This window comes from Eptatretus burgeri, chromosome 16, assembly GCF_056783735.1.
Source record: "Eptatretus burgeri isolate ZD-2024b chromosome 16, Ebu_testis_v1, whole genome shotgun sequence".
Lineage (NCBI taxonomy): Eukaryota > Metazoa > Chordata > Myxini > Myxiniformes > Myxinidae > Eptatretus > Eptatretus burgeri.
This window is the reverse complement of record NC_140976.1, coordinates 65,674,221-65,693,018: the sequence shown is the minus strand read 5'-3', so window position 1 is coordinate 65,693,018 and position 18,798 is coordinate 65,674,221. Positions and strand designations below refer to the sequence as shown.

Below are 18,798 nucleotides of genomic sequence, written 5' to 3'. Positions count from 1 at the left end.
ACATGCACATGTGGTCAAATAAAGGGGGGGGGGCACAGATTGGACGCTCGAGGGGGCGATGAGGAGGAGGCAAGGAGTCCAGGTGAGAGGTCAGCAGGTGTGCGGTGAAACGGATCGGTACGGTCCGATGTTCGGTTGAACAAAACCGTCAGAGAACAATGAATTCCCCATTGTTGGAGTATTTCACGACACAACCCCGTGCTGCACCCACGGCTCACAACCACAATGAAGAATGGGAAGCGAACAACGTGCAGAAGTCGCTTCAAAAGAACAGGCGAACACACGCACCGAGGTCAGGATGCCATTTGTACTTGAAGTCGAGGTCAGAGCCAACCCGTCGGGCCGAAGAGCTTTTGCTTTTGTCTCGATTCGTCATCACATACAGTCCGTCGCCGATGTGCGATTAAAATAACATCGTGGATCAAGTTCTGTCGACTCGAGAACAAAACTCGACGAATTCAACCTTCAGCGTCACGTGACGTGACGAGGACGACGCCCTTTCGAGCCAAATTGCACAACTCGTTTCGAATTTACAAAGTTGTATTGTATTAATAATAATAATGATGATGATGATGCGACACAAAAATAAAAACCCCGACCGTAAGGAATCACGGAAAGGAAAACTTACCACCGTCTGCTGACCATGAAACTCCTCCTACTCCAATAGGAGTCCACTGATTGGTCCACAAATAAACCGCCTCTTACGTCTTATTTTCCTGATTGGTTGAGCTTTTGACTCCTCCTACTTTCGTCTTACTGATTGGCCCATCTTTGAACTCCTCCTCCTACATCGTCGAGTCCGATTGGTCCACCTCGAAACTCCTCCTTTCATGCCTGAGGATGGGCGAGAATTGTTGTTTGTTTGTCAGGTGGTGGAGGGATGGTGTATAAAGTCGAAACGTTGGTGTATCATGTCAAAGTATTCTCTTCTCATATCGTTGTGTAAATTTTTCCCCCAATACAGTATATTCCATTTTCCTGATAAATGATATATTTTTGTCACATAATAAATCTGATATAACACCTCAAGTTTAATCCATCTTGTTGGAAGTACCATTTGATCCCCCCCCCCGGGTATGGTATCTATCTATCTATAATTCCAGCAATATCTGTCTGTCTGTCTGTCTGTGACCGCTGTTTCTCGACAACCACTGGTCCGATCTAATTGAAACTTGCCAGGTATATTGCTGGGGACCTGTGGATGTGCCTTTTCAAGGTTTGATATTAATCGGACAAGTGGTTCCCAAGTTATGGCCATTTATTTACCAACCAATGACAGGACACGGTGCTATGACGTCACGATTGACGTCACAACTATTTTTTTTTTTTTTTTGCACGTACGGCCACGCACTAGTACTTAATACGAACAGAAGCCGTGTAACAACCAGAGCCGACGCAACAGTTACCAACCTATGGTTACTTATCCGTACTCGAGTTAAACGAGGGACAGCACGTAACGTTTTTAAACTCTTTGGTCTGATCCGGTTGGTGGTTTGACCCGAGTCCTCCATGACGTCACCGAATCTTGATTGGCCACATTGACTATTTGTCTGTGATTGGCTGTCAAATGTGTGAAATAAACTGATAAATAAATATATTTTATAAGGAATGCCCAAGAGCCTCAGAAGAATTTAAAGCAATTTCCTGAAGTAAAGAAGTATCCGCCGTCGAAATGGCGCGATATAAGTGTTATTATTGTTATTATTATTGTTAAGTTGTGCTGACTGAGTGTAGGCAGAGTCTCTCAAAGCGTCGTGACGTCACATGAGAAGAGCAATAATGGAGGAAGAGGAAGAAGACCGACTGAGCCAGATGTACCCTCGACTCTGCAAATCGGTCTTAAAATTAATGAAGGAAACGGGGCAAACAGTGTAAAGTCCCTGAAATTTTTTATTAATTATTTTTTGGGGGGATTTCGCTGCAGCCGATGGGTTTGGGAGCGTGGCGTTTATAGAGCCTCGCGGCTATGATCATGCCAGTGAAGAAGAAGAAGAAGAAGAAGAAGAAGAAGAAGAAGAAGAAGATGAAGAAGAAGAAGAAGCCGAATAGGAGGAGGAGGAGGACGACCAGCCTTTTCCCACCCCAGTTGAAGCAATCGCGAAAAACTTTTCAGCCACCGTAGCGCGCAAAGGTTTGTGGGAAAATAGCGGCCTGTTGAGCCTGACTGTGGACTTGCAGCCTGCTGGCTCCTGGCTTCTCTCCGGCAGGCGGGATCGCCGGGGAAGCGGGCACTGAGGAAATATCGACATCATGGCGCCGCCGTGACGACAGGTAAGGCCCTAAAGGAGCGTTTAACGGCAGGACAGCGCGCCTCGGCGAGAGGCCTTCGCTATGGTACAATGAGAAGCGCAGGTTCGACCGCCGTCACAACACACTCGTCTGTCCTGCCGTTGTCCGGGTGTAGGTGACGCTGCGCGATGGAGCACAGCTCCTTGAGCGGCGAGAGGAGTTCTCACCAACACCACCACCACCACCACCACCACCACCACCAGCAGCAACATCACACTCACCATCACCACCACAACCAGCAGCAACAACAGTCCTGGAAGAGCTACAAGTTGTTGGTGGACCCCGCGTTAAAGAAGGGTCACCAGAAGGTCTATCGCTACGATGGAATCGCCTTCAACTTACCTGTACGACACGAGACTTCACGCCTTGTTTATGTCACCTTGTGAGATGGCTGCAATGACATTGTCATGATGTATCCGACAACTAGTGTGTGTGTGAGTGTGTGTGTGTGTGTGTGTGTGTGTGTGTGTGTGTGTGTGTGTGTGTGTGTGTGTGTGTGTGAGTGTGATGAACCACTGTCATCGATCGGAGCGATGCAGTGTTTTTAAGGGTGTACTTGATGACCAGTTGCCAAAAGTGTCCCTGTTGCTCACCACGGGGGTGCTTGTCCTACAGAATGCTGGGTTCCCAGCGGTGGACGTGGTTCGAGACCCTCGACATCGCCGCGTGTGGTCCCGGAGCCGTGACGTCGATCTTCCTGTGCCGAAGTTCAAGGTTGGTCTTCCTTTGCCTCGTGCGGACGATGCTTCAAAAAGCTCTGATTTAATCACCCGAGTGGGATTTGTCCCCGATGTTGGCTCGACGTGTGTGCACGGGCCGCATGTTGGCTCGACGTTGCGCCGCTCTTCCCACAGATCGATGAGTTCTACGTGGGTCAGATACCTCCCAAGGAGGTGACTTTCGTAAAACTCAACGACAACGTCAAGGAAAGCTTCTTGGCTGAAATGTGTAAACGCTTCGGTGAGCTCGAGGAGGTGGAAATCGTTTACAACCCCAAAAATCGGAAACATCTCGGCCTTGCCAAGGTCGTGTTCACCACGGTCCGTGGAGCCAAAGAGGCCGTCAAGAACCTCCACAACACGTCGGTCATGGGGAGCATAATCCATGCCCAGTTGGATATTAAAGGTAAGAGGTCGGAGGGAACGTGGCCTCCATTGAAGGGGTCCTCACTCGGTACTTCTGCAAGTTGCCTTGTCCGATTGCTTCCTTACCTTGATGTTTGGCAGGTGAGCAAAGGAAGAAGTACTTCAACCTGATTGTGAGTGGGAAGTTCACACCACAGACGGTGCCCGCAGGCAGCAGACCACGGCTGGAGACCTTTCCACCCCCGCTTCCAGATCCTGCACTGGTGAGAATTCCACTGAACGAGCTTCACCGTCGTAAAATAATGTTTTCAGGAAACTTCCGAGGAGCTTGAACAAACGAAAACAGATGTTGAGACGTGTAGACTGATTGTCATTGAATGGAACAAGTTTTGAAAAAGTGTCTGATGTACTAAATAAGTTGTGTTTCAAAAGTCGATAATTAAAGGAATATTTATTTTCTAATCTTATTCTAATAATTGCTCAAATTGCGAACCACTGACGTGCAGACTGATCCTGATGTACCATACTCTTTACAGAGCGTCGGTGCTGCCGAAGCAGTTTCTTGAGTAAGGGTGGTTTGCCATTGCCTTCCCGGTAGTAGTCGGCGCAGGACTTTGTATCTTGTTCAGGGTGCCGGCGATAGCTCGCCCGCTCTTCATGAAGAACGCCGTGGAATCTTTTAACATCAACCGACTAATGCCGGCAAACGGGACACCCGGTTTGACGTCCACCTGAGGGACGGCACGCACATTGATGAATCGCCCTGCCTGTGAAGCCTGTGAAGCCTGTGAAGCCTTTGAAGCACCGGACTGACAGTTGATAGCTGGTTCGGGATTTGAACCCAGGCTAGACAGCTAAGAGGCGAGTGTGCGTACATCTCGGCCATCGTGTCGGCCATACTGACATGGACACGCGCATCGATTCTTGGATGGAAGTTTCTTTGAACGCTTGTTAACATTGACTCAAATCAATTTTATCATTTTAGTTTCTCATTTTGTCCTTGCCTCCTCCACCAAAGGTGGACAGCGGTTATGTTTTCACGTCCGTCTGTCTGTCTGTCTGTCTGTCTGTCTGTCTGTCTCTGTGAACAGGATATCTCAAAAAGTTGTGGACTCATTCGGACAAAATTTGTTGGAGAGGTCGGGTGTGTGACAAGGACGAAACAATTGTACTACGTGATGGCCATTCTGTCGATGTTCGACGTCGTATCCACCTCATCAAAGGCATCATCTTAACAACAAGCTCCAATGAGCTCAGATCCTCGTCCTCTTAATGATGGCGTCATAAAAACGAATATGACGTCATTGTGATGCATCAGGTTTGCGATAAATTATCTGTGCTAATGCCCGGCTTGATTTCCGCAAACAAAATTCAAACAGCTTGCCTTGTTTCGGAGATAATGGTGTCGGCGATTTCCATTAGCGGCGATATTATGACGTCAACTTTTTTTCTCGGAAGAATTTCCAAAATCGGAGGTGGTTACTGCCTGCGCGTGGGCTTTCTGCATATACATGGCAAGTTTCACGAATATCCAATGAAAACTCTGGGTTGTGAAACAAAAAAAATGTCAAAAAAAAGAATGACGTCATAAAAATAGATATGACGTCATAGTGATGTATCATATGTGTGGTAATTCATCTCTGCTAATGCCCCGTTCGATTCCCGCAAACAGAATTCAAAAGGCTTGCCGAGTTTGGGAGATAATTTTTTTAGGCGATTTCCATTTGCGGAGATATTTTGACGTCATAACTTTTTTTTTCTCTCGGAGGAATTTTCTAAATCGGAGACGGTTACTGTCTGCGCGGGGCATTTTTACATATATATCCCAAGTTTCAGGAAGTTTCGATGAAAACTGTAGGCTGTGAAACAAAAAAAAAAGTCCACAAGAACAACAACGTGAGTAAGACTGAGAGATCCTCCACGAGGATCTAAAAATAAATAAACTGATTCCTCTGATTCCTCTGATTCCGGACTTTGGAAACGCCCTGGATGTTGGAAATGGCTCATTCGGACACCGTGATGCCTCGTCGTAGGTGATGAGCTCTATCCCAGGTAAATTGATCATTCCAAACCATGCTCCTGATGATCGCTGTGTTTGAAACCGCTCCAGATGGTCCTCTAGAAATCCACGGTTCTCCATAGAAGCTGTTGACTTGCGTGTGTTGGTTGTGCTGTTGTTGTTGTTGTTGTTGTTGTTGTTGTTGTTGTTTTCTGAGCGAAAACTAAAACCCTTTACCTTTTGTTTGGCAAAATAATTTGATGAACTGTGAAGTTGGTCAATGTTTTTATGTATTTTATTTACAAACAAATACAAAATATGTGATTTAAATTTATCCTTGTTCAACCCAATCGTTGGAATTGTCTGTCGTTTAAAAACTTGGACCTCCCACCTCCATGGGCGTCAGGTGCCTTTGTGTTCCTGGCACATCACACGTGTCTGCTGATTCGATAAATGTAGCGAGTCGGACAACAGCACCACCTGGCTCTGTGTTTAACTCTCGTACAAAGCGCACGTAAGAACACCGTCCTTCCCTTCATGTTCTGTTGCCTGATGACCTTTAGTTAGCTTGTCCAAAAATGCAACCCCCCTCCCCCCACTACCACCCCCCACAATGCCATTTTTAACAACCTGCAAGGGAAAGAGAACTGTCATTTTGTGGTCCATCCGACCAATCTGTTTCCTCTTGTCGCTCTTTCTGATTTCTACAGTTTCAAACTGTTCATGATTGAATGTTTTGTTTTTGTTTTTTTCTTTCTTTGTCTGTCTCCTTTTTTATCCCTAGGCGAATGATCCCAGGATCCGTAGAGGTGAGTCCCTTACGTCCTTGCCCAACCTGGGTCCCTCTCCTACAGGCCGCTGTGGTACGCCATACTCCCAAGAGACCGTTTTTTCTGGTTCCAGCACGGGATCCGGATCCTACGGGCACTTCACGCCACTTTCTGCACAGGGCACGCCGGGCACACCTCGACAGGGAACACCGTATTCTCAGGATTCTGCCTTCAGCAGCCACCCGGTACATGAATGGCTTCTCTTTTGGCAGGGAGTTGGTTCAGGATAAAGAGTTTGATATGTTGTATCGAGGAAGTGTATGTGTCACTGGGGAGGGGGAGGGGTTAAAGCACTCGATGCACGGGTAAGTTTGTCTTCCTTTCCTTCTCCTTCTCACCCAAACGTTTTGGCAAATACGACGACTAATTGGTTCATCAGCAAACGCGTAGGCTCTGCTCGTAGTGTATGTTTCACTGGGGGAGGTGGGAGGTTTGAGCGGGAGGGGTGGAGGGGGGGGAAATGTAGAAAAAGTAATGATTAGATTTGCTAATTTCAAATGCTCCTTTCTGTGGTTTATAATTGAAGACATACTGAAAGATCAATGCATTATTGATGCCTCCGCCGACGAAGTCGCCGGAGACATTATGTTTTCGCGTTGTCAGTCCGTCTGTCCATGCATCTGTGATAGGTTTTCATTCCTGCGATGACGTAAGAACGGCTGAAAGGATCAAAGTTAAACTCGGTACAAATATGCATCATGATGTAAAGATAAACTGATTAGATTGTGGGGTCAATAAGGTCAAAGGTCAGAGTTCCCGTTGGGTTAAAATTCTGTTGTGAACTCACTTGTGAACCAGTGATGGGGTTTTGACCAAACTTGTTCGAACTTTGCTTCAGTTGCAACCCGACCCGGAAGAGCATTGTTATAGCTGGTCGGTGACTCCTTGATTCTGAGAACGCATTGTTCGTACTGTAAACTCGAGAGACTTCAGGCTGTTTATCAAGTAAACCGTTTGAAATCCTCGATGATGGCACAAGCAGAATGTTTGTGAATAAAGTGTTGGCGTAGAGTCCATACAAGATAAGAATACGTCTCTCTCCCCCCCCCCTCTCCCTTTTTTGCACAGGGTACTCCAGCTTTTCCGTTCGTTCAGCGGCCTCCGTTGGAATCGCCGGGTTTCAACTCGTCACGGCGAAATGATAGCACTTTTGTTGACTCGTACTCACTCGGCAGGCAAGACTTGGTTTTCCCAATAGCCTCTTCACTGTCATTCCCTCCCTCGAGCGCTTTTGCAAAATCCTACTCTTCGGATGTGACGAACATTCAGGCCTCCGACTTTGCTGCGACGACGCAACTTTTTCCTCGGCAGATGTCATCGACATTCTCTGACATTCATCGTCCGGTATCCTTCTTAGGACTGAGCCGAGACAAGCCTCCAATGCTGCACTCTTTCCCCACCTGTTCGACGGACGGGGAACCTCGTGCCGCTGCCGATGGACTTCCATCAGGACGGACTTTTGTCAATAGTAGAGGAGGTGGTAGTGATTGCATTGGCGTTCCAAATACCACAACTGCACGGACTGCTGGTAGTGAGTACTACTCGTGCTCATCGCTCGATGGTGCCCATGGTAATGAATTTTACACCCCTGAGTCTTCCCACACTGCAGCCACGGGAAATGCTGTACGACCTCCATCTATTGATGGTGAGGTCGGTGCCAAACATTGCGTCTCACCTACTTTCTCTGCCTGCATGGAGCCTCCTAATATCTTACCTGTGTCTAGCTCTGTGACACCGGGAGCTCGGGAGAAAGGTGGCCCCGAAAAGCTTGTTGAGGATTCTCTGGCTCAGTCCGAAACTGAGCCTTCACACTCCAGCTTGGATTCACGTATTGCCATGCTGTTGCGTGAACAAGGAGGGAAATTCTCTTTCCTGCGTGTTGGAGCTGACTCTGAGTCTGATGGCGAGGCAGATGGGCGGTCGGCTGCTTCAACCTCTCTGGCAAAAGTTCCCTCATCTACGACGATCGTAACAGACAGCAGAGCAGTGCCAGAGCATGTAGGGCTCTCGGATGACAAGACGGTCAAAGCAGATGGTTTTGGTATGGACTCCAGCCCAAGGAGCAACCATACTGATGTGAGTTTGTGAAAAATGAAATTGAGATTGTATTGTGCTTTGGAGTTTCATCCTGTTGTGAAGTGAAGCATTTTTGGATATATATATATATATATATATATATATATAAATATATTTTATTGATTTCAATCCTGCCGTCATCATTATTGTTTTATTTTATTTTCCTATAGATGGGACAGCTCTCTGGAGAGGACATGGAGATTTCGGATGGCGAGGCATCTCCAATTGTAGAACACAGCACAGGCCTACCTTCCACTGTACCTTTGCCTCCACCACCTCTGCCCCCACCACCCATCATTCCACCTGTTCCTAGCCTCGCCGTACCACCTCCAGGCTTTGGCGTGCAGGCCCCTCAGGCTGGCTTCCAACTTCCCCTCCCTCTGCCTTTACCTCTACTGACCGCAGAGTTACCTTCCCCCGATTGTTACGGGATCATTGACCTCATGAACAGAACGGCACGGCAGCCCGGTGCCGGGCAGCTGCCTTTCCCGCTACAAAGCCAGCTGTTGAACCGTGTGATCGGACTGGCCCGTGAGCAGGCCGCCAGTTCACCGTTTGCTCCCTCTCCAGAGATGTTGGGACGTGTCGGTACGATGGTGCGCGATATTCTGTTTGCGCAGCAGCAACGCATCAGCTTAAGTGGTGCCATTCCCCTCAACTCCACGGGTATGCCCTCGAGTTTTAGTTTTGGGTTTTGACCGATTCGTTTGTTCACTGACTTACTTGCGTTTGTTGTGTGTTCGCGAGCGTGTCGAGTGTGTGTTGTGCAATGATGTATTCAAATGTTGGTCCCCAGTCCTTCAACCCAACAATTATTTTGTTTGACTCTCAACCTTTAGCACAGGAATCTGAAACAAATGCTTAAATCTCAGGATGAAGTCCCATCTGCCACCCATGTACTCTGCGTTCCATCACCAGTATGTTAAATTGCTGAAATGGAGTGTGTCATAACCACTGAAAGGAATGTGGGCTAGCCTTAATACAATTGGCGAGCGGCAACCGTGGTTATCTTGTACACGGACACACGCACATACACACACATGCTTCTACTTTTATCAATAGATGCAAAAATCGAGTATAATTTATCTTGTGGCCCCGGAACCAAACAAACAATATCTAATACATAAAGCTCTTTCTCACCACTGACTCGATGACTGATATTAAAGATCGGTGCCTTCCAGGTGACGAAGAAAGCTGAAATTCTGCGTGCCGATGGACATCAAAGCCGGTGCACCGTGGCGGGGGGAGGAGGAAAGAAATTGCAGAACCGTCGGACAACGTCCATAAATAAAAATATAAATCGGTGAAAAAAAAAATGCAACTGAGCGACCCGAGACAATGGGGAAGCACGGTAATTTTGTGTGCCGACGGACATCAAAGCCGGCAAACCAGGAAAAATCACTGAACCGTCAGAAAGCATCCGTAAATGAAAAATCAAATGCAGGTGAGTGATCCGAGACAATGGGGAATCGCGGTTCGTCTGCTTACACGATGTGTGAGCACACCCCATGAGTACATATTGTATATACTTGTAACAGCACTCGCAACCCACACAACTTCAACTCCCACTCCCCCTCCTCCCAAACGTGTTCAATAATAAATGTCATCACTTAAAACGTACGCTGTGCATCGACAAGCCGCAGATATGACCTCATCGGTGTTGGCTAGAATGGTAATCATCGGTAATCACGAAGGATGGTTGGAATGCACCATATTTGGCCTTTCACGGGTTCACATCGTCTGGAGTTTTCGCAGTACAGACTGCAAGATGTCACCTCTTTGGACGAGTTGATCAGGAAGTTCTCCATCTGTTTGGTTGTGCAGAGGCACACCCCTTTCTCGCAGGTACGCTTGCAAGTACTTTTGGCTTCTTTAAAAAAAAAAATTTTAAGTTTCATTTTGTAATCCTCATCTGGGAGGCATGAAAGATCTCCAGGGCACCTGGATTTACTTTGCTACTGGGGGTGTTTGCGCATCGTGCCAAGAAATCGGGGCAGAAATGCGTCATTTTGAAAGGAACAAGTTCAATGTTTGTACACCCTTTGCGGTCATGTGTGGGACATGCCGTTCATCCAATAAACCTGAAAAAGGTGCCAGAAAGCTTTTTTTCTCTCTCTCACCGTTTATCGTCGCCGTATGTGCCATGGGCTTGTGTGATTCTCGTCATTCAATCGGACAAAACCATTAAAACATTTCCTTGATCGAAGGAAACTTTGGAAACGCTCACACGTCGTTTCGACCAACATGATTATCGTGGGAATTGGTCACGTGACTCCTGCATCATCAATCAAAAGGCTTATATTTTGCGACGCCTATAATTGACGAGACTGGCTACTTTGCCTTCTCGACTGGCAACTGCGAAAACTAAATACATCACTGGTAGTGTGTATTGCAGAATTTTGTTCTTTAGGTGGAGGTTGTGTACCCACTATTTCGAGAGATTTTGGGCAGTTGCACCACCCTTTAATTGTCAATGCAATTTTAGGTTATTTCTTTATTAGGATTTTTAGGTTATTTCTCCAAAATATCCTCAGTGGGTCTTTGTGTCCGGCCATCCGTCCATAAGTATGTACATACGTTAACATTTGACTAAAACTTCTCAAAAATTACCCGACCGATTGTGGACAAAATTTGGTACGATGCATCAGGACGGGTCTCATGGGGTTGTGCTCTCCATCGAGATGTGCCCCCTATAAAGTGGATACAAGGGGGATATTGCCCCAAATATTGGTATTTTATTCAAAAATCTTCTTCTCCGAAACCACCAGACAGATCCAGACCGATTTAGCCACGAGGCATCGGGACCATTCCCTAACCTTAAGTTGTGCTCCTCTTGGCTGTATTTTCCCTGGAAAAGGGGGTCATGAGCCCCCTCAACGAATCCCTCATTTTCACAAAAACATCTCCACAATTACTTGAGTGATTATGGACCAAATTGGGTACAGTGCATCAGAACAGTAAGGTCTCATGTGGTTGTGCTCCCCATCCGGATCCACGCATTCAAAGACGGTTAAAGGGGGTTTTGCCACAAATATTGGTATTTCATTCAAAAAAACTTATTCTCTGAAACCAACAACCGGACCCGCTTTTATCCATCCCGTCAGGTCACCACACCTGTTGGGGAAATAACCGTCAGTCCCCCATGGGGCTATTTATTATAAATAGCCTTTTCCATTCAATAAATGCTGATAATTCATGTGACTCACAGCTTTATGGAAAAAGAAAGAAAAGCGTATAGTATTTCTTCTCCTTCTTCTTTTGTATGACTGTGGGTGGCATAATTTGATGCGGGCACAGCTATGCAGCTCATGCAGTACTCCCTTTAGGTTTGACTTTTGACTTTGTTCAAGGTGCCGGCGATAACTCACCTACATTTGCAAAGCACACCGTGGCATCTCTAAAGGCCCTGTCACACCTTGACGATTTAGCCAGCGTATGCCGACGTATGAAAATTTTGACTAAAACGCTGGCGTATGTCAAATACGTTATGGGTAAGTTTTGCTTACTTTAAGAGCACGCTGGCATACATCGTAGTACGCCGAGCTCGTCGACAAATTTTAAGCATCCTCAAAAATTTTCGACGTATACCAGCGTATGACTCACACGTTCCGCATACGCTGGCCATAAGTTGTAGGCACGTTATGCGATCGTTGACACACGTTACTTGTAAGTTACTCAGACGTCGAGGTAATGTTTAGCGTACCCGAATCTTATTTCTAACATATGAATAACGTGCTTTGAACCTATGAGTAACGTATCTCCAACGCATATTGACTTATTTGACGTCTTCCGGACGACCACAGAACTTACTGAACGTGTTTCTAACTTACAGCTACCGTATAATGGCGTATTGGCAGCGTTTAGGGGAATTAGTATATACAAATGGGATTCACAAGAGGAACCCATCAGTGTTCCAGACTCCATGTTATTTTTTTTTTGGTTTTTATCTTGCCAAAACGAAGTTTTTGCAAGATATGTTAGTCAGCTTGTATTTTTTTTGTTTATCTGTAATCACGTATAAAAAATTCTGCAGAGCACAGTTATCATTGGAAATTTTTATAACTTTGCATATCAGAGGCCTATAGAGGTCGCTTTCAGCGCATAAAATTTTGAAGGTCAAGGTCACTTTGTCGCAAATCAGGGGAGTCGACGAAACCCTTATTTTTTGAGTAATTTTGATCGGATCGTCTTCAAACTTCATGGGAATATAGGTCATGCTCTGGCGCTCAGCTGATTAATTTTTGGTGGCGATTGGCCTTGACCTTCATGGTTAGCGCATGAGGTCAAACATATTTGACCCCAAGGTCAAATTTTCAAGTTTTAGGAACCATATCGTGTCATACCTCAAATTGAACACCTCGATGAGTGCTTTGTAGATATGTCAAGCCTGAGACATTATGACGTCATTTGGTGACGTTATGAGGCAAATGCATATTTTTCATGGTTACTCTGTAGAACGATTCTCATAGGCAGATATTATGGCAGATATTCTCTCGTAGGCAGATATTCCTCAAGGAGTCGCTCCTGGTGGATAGCAGCTCTGTTCACCTCAGTGTGACCTTAAAGAAGTCACACGTGGTCACCTTTTGGCAAGATACGGGTCACCCTGTGGGTGACATTGGTTTATTTTTTTGTTCTTCGGCATGATGGTGATGTTGACACTTCGATTTCTAGTGCGGTTATAATATTGTTACGGCTGTGGAAATTCACAATACACCATGAAGGTTCCTTAGATTAGCTATGCTGGTAAGTATGGCAACCCCACGTTTTCGGTCTCCACAATTTCTAAGACCTTGGCCTAAGTCACATTTGCTCTACGGCGAGGATACGGTGGCCGTACGTCCTCTGAATTGACAAACGTGCGGCGGCCGCAGAGTTTCTGCGGTGGCCTCAGGCTGGCCCTATGCCGTTTGGCTATATTTTACAGGTCTTAAGGTCGCCGTGGAATTATAACGCGGAGTTATAACCTTTTTCATTTCTACGTTCGCCGTAGCAATTTGACAAGCCGAAAAAAAAAAAAAAAAAAAAAAAAACTGGTTAAAAAAAATAAAAAAATTAATCCATTCGTTACCGTCCGTCTGGCCGCACATTCGCCTTAGGGCCCCCCTGCGGACACCTTGCGTCTGCCTTGAAAATTCTATGGCCGCCACAGGAACGCCCTAAGGTCACCGTGTGACATCAAATCAAAGACCGTATGGCACCCCCACGTTTTCGGTCTCCACAATTTATAAATACGCCGTGCAGCTCCCCGAAAAATAAAAACAGATGTGACTGCTACATTGTGTGACCGTGGAAATACTGCGGCCACCCTATAATTGCTAGTGGCCATAGATTTTGGAAACCCCACGGCCGCCGTGGCAAATGTGACCTCGGCCTTAGCTACATAGTGTTAAAAGGAACATGCTGTAGTGTAAGGGATGATTAGGAAGCACGAGTTAGTTAGGGGATTAGCAAGCAGGATGGCAGTGATCAGCGATGCGAGTTGTGAAAGGAAACATGATGAGTGAGTGAGGCCAGCGGGTCTGAGTGTATGGAGTGATTGTGAAATGCATGGTGCGATGAATGATTGGGGAGAGGAGTGATTCCCGCCCAAGGGACCCCGGGGTCAGTATAAGGTGAGTTAGTGGGTTAGACAAATTGAAAAATGGAGGTCGTTTTGCTGTTGGTGGGAGTGTAGGCTCGATACCCATTTGGAGGGGTGCAGGACCCCTGTTGACGGGCTGGGAGCGTGGCTGCGAACGGTGAGTATCGCTGAGTGGGTACCCCGGGCACCGGGCTAGTCAGCCGTGGTAGGCCAAGGGCCCAGTGGGGGCCGGGATAGCGTCGTGGGCACGGGTGACCCGCTGATGCGGGGCCCGGGGCGCCATATGCCACGGGGGCAGTGTACTGGGCACGGGCGACCCTCGGAAAGGGACCCGCGGCGCCAACACGCCACGTGAGCATTTCAGGGGAGTAGCCATGGAGGGCACTCCCCGGTGTTTAGGGAGCTGGTAGGCTTGGAGACAGTTGTAGTGCCGGGGGTGCCATCGTTGGAGAATCGGCAGAGGGTAGTTCCTGCCAAGGGAGCCACGCGTCCCAGCCACGAAACCGTGCAAGGGCACAAGGGAAAATTGGAGGGCAAGGCCCGAAATTGAGAGGACACCAACACAAGTGATGGGAATCTGGGTTGATAGAACCAATAGTTGAAGTGAGAGGCGCTTGTTGAAAGCCCCGGGGTAGTTTAAAAGTTAAATGGTTAGGGTAGATAGGAAGTGTACCCCTCCGCACTATCCATCCCTTCGCTCTATTTGTGGGCCGCTGGACTCACCTTGGGTTAGACATCGCTGAGATCTGAGGAGGCCATTCTGAGGCTTCATTGGGCCTCGACGCAGGACGCCAGCTCTCCCTCATTCCCCTCCGGGAAGGGAACGTAGGGTTTGGGAGTAGGCTAGGTGACAGGATAGGTTAGCCGAATAAAGACAGTAAAAGGGGTTAGGGAGACGATTTATAGTGGGGGATGTAAAAATAAAAATAAACCAATGTCACCCACAGGGTGACCTGTATCTTGCCAAAAGGTGACCACGTGTGACTTCTTTGAGGTCACACTGAGGTGAACAGAGCTGCTATCCACCAGGAGCGACTCCTTGAGGAATATCTGCCTACGAGAGATTCCGATGAGAATCGTTCTACAGAGTAACCATGAAAAATATGCTTTTGCTTCATAACGTCACCAAATGACGTCATAATGTCTCAAGCTTGACATATCTAGAAAGCACTCATCGAGGTGTTCAATTTGAGGTACTCCACGATATGGTTCCTAAAACTTGAAGGTCAAATATGTTTGACCTCAGGCGCTAACCATGAAGGTCAAGGCCAATCGCCACCAAAAATTAATCAGCTGAGCGCCAGACCATGAACTATATTCCCATGAAGTTTGAAGACGATCCGATCATAATTACTCAAAAAATAAGGGTTTCGTCGACTCCCCTGATTTGCGACAAAGTGACCTTGACCTTTGACCTTGACGTTCAAAATTTTATGCGCTGAAAAGGGACCTCTATAGGCCTCTGATATGCGAAGTTACAAAAATTTCAAATGATAACTGTGCTCTGCAGAGTGATTTATACAAGATTACAGACCAAAAAAAAACAAACATATGAAGGTCAAGGCCAATCGCCACCAAAAATTAATCAGCTGAGCGCCAGATCATGAACTATATTCCCATGAAGTTTGAAGACGATCCGATCAAAATTACTCAAAAAATAAGGGTTTCGTCGACTCCCCTGATTTACGACAAAGTGACCTTGACCTTTGACCTTGACCTTCAAAATTTTGTGCACTGAAAGGGACCTCTATAGGCCTCTGATATGCGAAGTTACAAAAATTTCCGATGATAACTGTGCTCTGCAGAATTTTTTATATGTGATTACAGACAAACAAATAAAAAATAAAAAAACATACAAGCTGACTAACATATCTTGCAAAAACTTCGTTTTGGCAAGATAATAAAAACAAAAAAATAAGTTGGGGCTAAATTGATCTTTGACAATTAAAGGGGGTGGGTATGGACAGAGACGGGCAAAGGCGATAGGTTGGGAGGGGGTCAGTGGGGTAGGTCCGAGCCCGCCTTCCGAGTGGCCAGCACCACCGCACTCCCTCCACCATCCTCCATTTCAAGGAAAAGGCTGGCCAACTTCATCTGCTGGCTGTGTTTGCTACGAGGCCTGTGCCGGCCAGTTCATCTGCTGGCTGTTGCTGCTAGGCCTGTGCTGGCCAACTTCATCTGCCAGCTGTTTTTGTTACAACGGCCTTGTTTTGCCATGCCATGCCTTGCCTGCCTGCCTTTGCCATGACCCATGCCCACCAGCCCCCGTTCTGTTTTGCATCCCCCCCCCTGTTCATTACCATGTGCGCCAGGATCATCGCGCAAATTGCAGGGACTGCCCTGATGGCAGCTGCAACACGGGACCGCACCGGCGGCCCGTGCACCATTTTCGTTGGTTCACTGCACTCATTTAAGAAGGGGGAGGCCTTGGACTGCGTTTCAGCAGCCTGGCTCCCTGCTTGTGACTTTTGCTTCTTTTTCCGAAGAGTCCATAGATCCTGGCCATGGTTTATTGTAAAATTTATAAGTTAAGGTGAAGATTGTGCATGGTTGTGCTTGCCTCTGCATGTTTGTCATAGCGCCGGGAATTTATTTAAGTCGTCTGTATGAGTGGGTTTGTTTAGTTAGTTACTCAGCCCGTAGGTTATTTATTTTTGGGACATGAATACCCTGAATGTCGCACTCGGGGATCCGAAGGTAAAACGTACTAGGGGAGAACTACACATGATGGCACACGAAAATTCGACGACTCGGGACGAGTCTGTAAAAAGGGGAGGGGGTAGTGTTACGGCTGTAGAAATTCGCAATACACCATGAAGGTTCCTTAGATTTGCTATACCGGTAAGTGAGTGTTCAGATAGGTTTCCCCACCGTTGTTTAGAGGGAATTCTTCGTGTTCACCGGACTGCAACTCTTTGAGATAGCCGTTTTTCTTTACCTATCGTTATTTTGAACCTACACGCAAACGACAACTGCCACCAAGTACGCCGCAACGCCAAGCATGCAACAAACCTACACGCAAACAACAACCGCCACCAAGTACGTCACAACGCCAACTACGCTACAATTTCCCTCACAACCACCACCATCTTCACCACTACCCCCGCTTCCGAACGCCATCCTCCATGGTCCACGCTATGACGGTTTCCGCGTCGGGAACCGTCCGAGAACGCGGACAGGATTGGCAGAAGAAAAGCTCTTGCGGAGCCTGTGGGGTTTTTCCCAGCTATTTTCCCCACGCTTGGTGTGAAGGGAAGGGGGCAGGGCAGCTCGCTGCCGATTGGTGGATGCACGGCGTGAGGCGGTCGGAGTGAGGGAATGCCCCTTTTGGGGAAGCTTCTCGAAGGGAGGTGGAGCCGAAAACGGGGTGGGGAGGGCTATAAAGGGCGGACCGCACGCGGGCTCTCGCTCTCTTGGTGGTCGAGGTCGAGCGCTCGTTCTTGGTGGTCGAGGTTGAGTTCTCTCTCTGGGTGGACGTCGGGGTCGAGTGCTCGCTCTTGGTGGTCGAGGTCGAGTTCTCTCTCTGGGTGGACGTCGGGGTCGAGCGCTCGCTCTTGGTAGTCGAGGTCGAGTTCTCTCTCTGGGTGGACGTCGGGGTCGAGCGCTCGCTCTTGGTGGTCGAGGTCGAGTTCTCTCTCTCGTGGACGTCGGGTCATGCTCCCTCTCCCTCCCTCTCGTCTTGGCGCTGATTTCTTCCCCTGTCTCCCGGTGGTCCTGTTGAGCGACCTGTTGGCGAAGGCGCGGGCCAGTGGCGAGTCCGGGCGACGCATCGGCGACGCAGACGAGAGGCGCAGCTCTGTCGGCTGTGTGGTGCGAACCTGCGCGTATGGCGAGGAGCGCCGGAGAGAGCTTACCGCCCATCGTCGCAAGGCCTGGAGTCAGGCGCGGCCACGCTAGCTGCCGTCGGGAGTAGACGTCGCGACCTGCCCACCAAGACACCTTGAGGGTGCAGGTAACCTGCACGGTCTCGTGGGCCTTTTCGGTCATCCATGGCCCACGACCATAAAGGTCTCCGGACCCCGTCTACCCCCTTGCCTGTGAGGAGGTCTTTCCATTTCTTTTGTTTTGTATGACTGCTGTGGTGCCGTGTCCCTGTAAGTAGAACCTGTTTAAGTGCTTGTACATAATAATTATAGTCGGTCGTATTGCTTTTGTTTTCTATTTCCTGCCTGTACATTGCATGACTGCCTTGCTTGTGATGTGTGTGTAGTATAATAAATGTCCTTGTGTGAAATGTATCCCATTCGTCGTGTCATATTTCCCTTTTGAAAGCCATCTTGCCTCGTGGAATGAGTACTGGGTTTTGAACGCCCGGTAAAGAGAATCGGATCCGTCGAGGTCGGCGATAAAACCGCTCGGTTATCGCTTTAGAACGGAACAGACCGCTTAAGCGGTTCGTGTCCCAGGCCAACCTGCGTCGTAGTGCAGCCTCTCGGTAGGTTATCTCGGTAGGTTACTTAGGTATATCGACATTCAGCGATTCACCCTATCTCGCACGGGTAGAATGCGGACTGGGCTGTGGTGAGGTTAAACCCCCACCCGTGACTGGTTTCTGGCGGTAGTTCCAGGAGGGTCACGACTGAATTGTCCGTCCGGTGGGCGACGCGGTCACGATTCGAGTTACGCGGTCGATCGCCCGCCGGTGGGCGTGAATTCGTAACTATATAATATAATTAATATGCTGCCGCTCAACGATTTAAATCATTACTGCACAAGAAATCGAAGTGTCAACAACACCATCATGCCGAAACAAACAAAAAGAAAAACCATGGAGTCTGGAACACTGACGGGTTCCTCCTGTGAAGCCCATTTTTATATACCAATACGCCATTATACGGTAGATGTAAGTTAGAAACACGTTCAGTAAGTTCTGTGGTCGTACGGAAGACGTCAATATGTGTTGGAGATACTTTACTCATAGGTTCAAAGCACGTT

The 18,798-nt window shown here is 47.7% G+C and overlaps 2 protein-coding genes across 5 annotated transcripts in view; one reads left to right on the top strand and one right to left on the bottom strand.

The window, feature by feature from the left end:
• ACADS (acyl-CoA dehydrogenase short chain) overlaps nucleotides 1-758 on the bottom strand; it is a 79,630-nt gene extending 78,872 nt beyond the window's left edge. Inside the window, exon 1 of one of the 4 annotated variants that reach the window (XM_085859308.1) lies at nucleotides 629-758. Coding sequence is in view for 2 of the 4 variants with exons in the window: in XM_085859310.1 (XP_085715436.1) it covers nucleotides 289-376 (88 nt within the window). In the remaining 2 variants the exon portion in view is untranslated. Of the gene's footprint in view, nucleotides 1-288; nucleotides 578-628 lie in introns of those variants that run through there. The other 3 variants (XM_085859309.1, XM_085859310.1, XM_085859307.1) reach the window with 3 other exon arrangements.
• Nucleotides 759-2,051: 1,293 nt separating this feature from the next.
• The window catches only part of SETD1A (SET domain containing 1A, histone lysine methyltransferase), a 38,851-nt gene continuing 22,104 nt past the window's right edge, over nucleotides 2,052-18,798 (top strand). Inside the window, exons 1-8 of the mRNA XM_085859631.1 lie at nucleotides 2,052-2,271; nucleotides 2,405-2,633; nucleotides 2,905-3,003; nucleotides 3,144-3,414; nucleotides 3,516-3,637; nucleotides 6,158-6,388; nucleotides 7,272-8,279; nucleotides 8,450-8,945. Of these exons, the coding sequence (XP_085715757.1) occupies nucleotides 2,418-2,633; nucleotides 2,905-3,003; nucleotides 3,144-3,414; nucleotides 3,516-3,637; nucleotides 6,158-6,388; nucleotides 7,272-8,279; nucleotides 8,450-8,945 (2,443 nt within the window). The 5' untranslated portion in view covers nucleotides 2,052-2,271; nucleotides 2,405-2,417. The remainder of the gene's footprint in view (nucleotides 2,272-2,404; nucleotides 2,634-2,904; nucleotides 3,004-3,143; nucleotides 3,415-3,515; nucleotides 3,638-6,157; nucleotides 6,389-7,271; nucleotides 8,280-8,449; nucleotides 8,946-18,798) is intronic.